At 26.3% G+C, this 5,055-nt stretch overlaps 2 protein-coding genes across 2 annotated transcripts in view; both read left to right on the top strand.

The window, feature by feature from the left end:
• Positions 1 to 34: 34 nt before the first annotated feature.
• On the top strand, positions 35 to 3,685 carry LOAG_12511 (hypothetical protein; the record flags this gene model as incomplete). Its single annotated transcript, XM_003148024.2, has 3 exons — positions 35 to 182; positions 706 to 1,309; positions 1,480 to 3,685. Exons 1-3 carry the CDS (start codon positions 131 to 133, stop codon positions 3,683 to 3,685), a joined length of 2,862 nt encoding a protein of 953 aa, XP_003148072.1. The 5' UTR covers positions 35 to 130.
• Positions 3,686 to 3,710: 25 nt separating this feature from the next.
• Positions 3,711 to 5,055, top strand: part of LOAG_18985 (hypothetical protein) — a gene marked incomplete at its 5' end in the record, with an annotated part of 5,077 nt that continues 3,732 nt past the window's right edge. The window contains 3 exons of the mRNA XM_020451644.1: positions 3,711 to 3,919; positions 4,333 to 4,512; positions 4,739 to 4,849. Of these exons, the coding sequence (XP_020304556.1) occupies positions 3,711 to 3,919; positions 4,333 to 4,512; positions 4,739 to 4,849 (500 nt within the window). The remainder of the gene's footprint in view (positions 3,920 to 4,332; positions 4,513 to 4,738; positions 4,850 to 5,055) is intronic.

Here is a 5,055-nt window from a genome sequence, read left to right as displayed (position 1 = left end):
CAAAAATTTGCTAATATAAAAAGCTCTTGTTTAGATAGTTTCTTCCTCATTTTGTGTTGGCGGAATTTGGTCAGTGGGTGAACAATTTGGTTTAGATGTTGAATCGGCTACATTTTTGGAAGAATCATACATGGAAGTGGATTATTTTGAGGGAAAAATTAGTAAATGTTGTTATAATTCAGGTAAAATTTATTCAAATTATATTTATAAGTTTAAATTCATTTATCATTCAATTTTATCATTATGTGAGATTTATTCAAATTATATTTGTAAGTTCAAATTCATTTATCATTCAGTTTTATCATTATGTGAGGTTTATTCAAATTTGTATTATTTTAATTCTTTTTATTATTCAAATTATTTCTCTCATAACCAATATTTACAGTTGCAAAATTATCCCTGTCAACAAATAAAGCAATTAATCGATTAATGATTAATTAATGTATTTTGAAAAAAGAAAAGGAAAGAAAAGTTTCCTAATTTTTATCACTTAATGTAATAAATTTTAAATAGATTAAATCTAAATTCGTAATTTTTGATTGTTAATTTCAAATATATTGCTAAAAATTAATAATACAATTAAAATAATTCAGGCAAAAAGAAAAAAATGGATTAATAATACAATTAAAATAGTTTAGGTAAAAGAAAAAAACGCCAATCAATTAATTAATTAATTATATACGACTTATTTTGTTTTTTTTTCAGGAACTTGGCAAACTCGTTTCATATCATTGATAATTCAAGGTGATTTATTTACTTTGCATACTGGTAAAGTATTTGTTGAGGAGACAACAACTATTGAAGCATTATCATTTAATAATTGTGGTTTATGGAAAATTAAGGAAGCAATTAAAATTATTCTGAAAGGATCAGCAAATTTCTATGCTTCATCAAAATTTAACGCTAATTTATTAAAAATAATAGCTGAAGGTCAATGTACTATTGCTGGATATTTATCATTGGAAAATTTATTAGCTTATATACGTAATGATATGATAACTGTACCTGGTGCACGAGTTAATATAACAATTGGTGCAACTATTGCAGTTGGAACATTCCGGAATGATTGTTCCTGGTATGTTGATGGAAATTTACATTTGCATGTTGCATGCTTTGAGCAATCTGAAGATGGTCTTATTTTTGTAAAAGATACCTTCACGATGATAATTTATGATATATCAGAAGAACGTTGTAATGGACGAATTGTTGCTAATTATTTCATTATGAATTTAGCAAAAAGGGTTCGTTTTGATAGTTATATTCGGGTGAATCAAATCGAAATTTGCATACCATATGTGAACGAATCAAGGTTAACAATTGGTGGACAACTTGAAATACTTGATGGACCATTAATTTTAAAAGGACGTAGTTCAGAAAATTCTGGAATTTCTACATCATCATCATCATCATCATCTATTACAACACATTCATATCCGGCATTTATACTAGAAGGACAATTAAAAGCTGAAGCTATTATAGCACCTTTTCTTGCTATTCTATTCTCAACATCTTCTATTCATTACTTTCCGGAATGGATTCGATAGCAACAGATGCTACATATCGTACACTAATATCATGTAATTCATTACATACTCAACGTACTTCATTAATTGATTCTATTCCGAAATGTTTATTTCCGGAAGGTATTTTATGTGCTACAACATGGCTTCATGAGGGACAAATTCGTTTTAATGGTGAAAAAGTATATATTATCACTGATGGATTAATTAATCGTGGCCGATTAACAAGTGGTAATAAATTACAAAATCATATGCGTGAAGTAATTGTATTAGCGGAAAATTATTTCCGGAATGATGCCGTATTTTCAGCTGATCGTATTATAATTCATGGAAATGGTAAATTACAAAATACGAATCGTATCTTTGCTAATAATGAAATGAATATACAATTGGCAAATTTTTGTAGTGAATTTGGACAAACACATTTGGAAGGTACGCAACCAAAATTACTATCAGCTAAGAATGAATATAACCGTATCGAAGAAGGAGGAGAAGGAGGAAGAGGAGGAGGAGGAGGAGGAAATCATATTAATGAATGTAACCGCCGTATAGGAGAAGGTTATAATGAAGCTCATGGAAATTTCAATATATCATCATCATCATTATCATCATCAAAAGGAAATGTTGATTGTATGATAGTAAATCGATATAAATCAAAGCGACAAATTCGATTAAGTGCACGATCTCGTTTACATATTGATAATGATATTATCAATAATCATAATAAGATTATATTAATAGCACGAGATGCGATCATATGCAAATCTCATATAAATGCTGATATATTGGAATTAACACTTGGTGCAGCTTATATGACAGAATTTGTGATAAAAAATAATGCTACAATAATAGCTAATCAATTACAAATTATGGGAAGTTGTAAATATCTTACTGTAATTATCGATGGTGAATTATCATGTGAAACATTAATTATTGATGCAAGAATTCGACAAATTAAAATAATTGGTAATGGAATATTATGTTGTCGAAAATCATGTAATATAGGTGGTGATATGATTACTTTAGCAATTCGTGATATTCGTATAACGGAATTAATTGGTTCAATGATAACGATAGCATCTGATAGTGCTCTTAATATATCATCATTTGATTCACAACTAAAAATGCTATCAATTTATGCTGATAATTGCTATTTACAAGGACGAATATTTGTTGAACATAAAATTATTCTAAAAATTACCAATGGAATATGCCATATTAGTGGTGAAATTCTGGGAATTGGCATAAATAGTGAAATATCATTGGAATGTAATGAACTAATTTTAACCGGAATAGTGGCAAATTTAAATTTTCTGGAATGTTATACACGCAGAAAAATTGAACAACATGAAACAGGAATAATGAAAAATGTGAAAAATATCGTTCTGGAAGCGGAATTCATTACATTAAATGGTAAAATTATGGATTCAGAATCTGTTATTGCTACCGGTGATGATGTGAATATTGATGGAATTCTACAAAATCAAAACGATAAAAATATTACATATTCTATATTTGGTCAAAAAATTCTCTTTGATGGTGAAATATTTGGTCCGATACGATTGGAATTAAGCGGAACAGAAATTATTTTTACAGGAATTACAAATAATTTGAAATTTCTTGATATTGATGCAAATTTAGCTACAATTGCACCAAAAGGATTGAAATGTGAAAATTTCAATATTATTGCTTATTCTGCAATTTTAGATGGTAATTTTAATATCGGAATATTTGCTGCTACTATACAGGTAGCCTTATTTATACGAACTAATTTAACCGATTGTGGACAATGCAAGCTTATTGCACCAATAATTCTTGCACTAAATTATCCAATGTCATCTAAAATGGATATTTCTGCTATCATTTATGCTTTTGAACGATTTGAATTATTGGAATCTGGAAAGCATCATGAATTATCTGATTTAAAAAATCAATTTACACCAATAACATCTAATTGCTCAATTAATAATGATGCTAAAATTTTACACTCTCAGCAATCATCCATTGATAATAATATCAATATAAGGAATGAAATTTTCATCAAAATTTCCTTCCATTCTCATATCATTACTAATCATTATACTACACTAAAAGAATATGATTTATTACGAAAAACAACAAAAATAATTGATGAATGCTTTAAAAAAATCACAAACAACATATGATGAATTTGATGAAGCGCTAAAAAGAATGGGACAAATGCGCTCAATTGATATTTCACTTCCAACAACAAGTTGTATTTATGTGACATTTTTGAAACTTTTAAATGAAATACACATTGAGCATCAGCTAATGCGTAATTTTACCAAATTATTTCATCTGATCTGTAATATTACTGATCTAGAAGATGACAACAAAATGACGAAAAATTCTGAAATATTGATTGAACAACATGAAAGGTTCACTTTTTTTCTTCTTCTCTTTGTTTTTTTTTCTCTAAATAATTAAATCAAATATATTTATTAGCAATTTATATTTCTTTTTTACGTTGATTTATTGAATTGATTATGATATTAAATATTTTTTTGAAGTTTTATTTAAAAAAAAGGAAAGAAGTGGTACTAATGAAATATTTCTTATTTAGAAAAAAAATATATATATATTCTTATATTTTCTGTTGGAAATAATTTAAATTTTCCATTACTTTGCATGATTATTTATATATTGAATTAATTATGATATGATATATAGTAATGTTGTAAAATATATTTATTATATTTTTTTTCGGAAGAGTCTTTTTTTGTTTTTGAAATTTTATTTAGAAAAAAAAAAAGAAACATGAAAATTACTTCTTAATGAATAAATGTTTTAGATTCGAATCAAAAGCACTATACGAAATAGCTAATCGTTTTCGGATTCGATCACATAAATTTAATTTACAACGAAATGAAAAGCATTCAACAGATGATGATATTGGTTATGTAAGTCGTAGTTCTAGCGAAGAAATTGATGAAAAACGTCGAAATATCAATGATCATCTACGGGATATACTGTATGATAATATATTTTCAATATTTTCATCTTTTTTTTTTAATTTTCATAATTTTTAATGTTTTTTTAAAAAAAATTTTTAAATTATATTTTCATATTTAATTTATGATCAATTTCTTTGTTTTTTTTTTAGTTTAGAAAAAAATTTTTAGAAAAAAAGTATAGCAAAAAATATTTTATCAAATGTTTTTTTCTTTTTTTTTTTTTATAATGGCTTCTTTATACAGCTACTGTAGTACAAATTTGGATGATGAAAGATTTGCATCAATGTCAAAGGTGACAATTAGTGATGAGGATGATTGCATGGATAAAGATACAATAACAGATGATGAATTACGGTTAGTACCTATCACATAATTTGATGAAATTTGTCTAAAATTATGCGATAAACTTTTGATTTAAAATTTGAGCTAGAATAAATACCAATTGCATGATTTAATAGTATTGATTCTAAAAATAATTGAATAAAATTTTTGATTCAGAACATGAGCTGGAATTAATATACCTGTTCTATGATTTGGTGAAATTTTGTCTAAAATTATGC

The sequence above is a fragment of the Loa loa genome (genome assembly GCF_000183805.2).
Source record: "Loa loa unplaced genomic scaffold supercont3.814, whole genome shotgun sequence".
Lineage (NCBI taxonomy): Eukaryota > Metazoa > Nematoda > Chromadorea > Rhabditida > Onchocercidae > Loa > Loa loa.
Note: the sequence above shows the minus strand (reverse complement) of the source record. Positions and strands in the feature narration are given on the sequence as shown.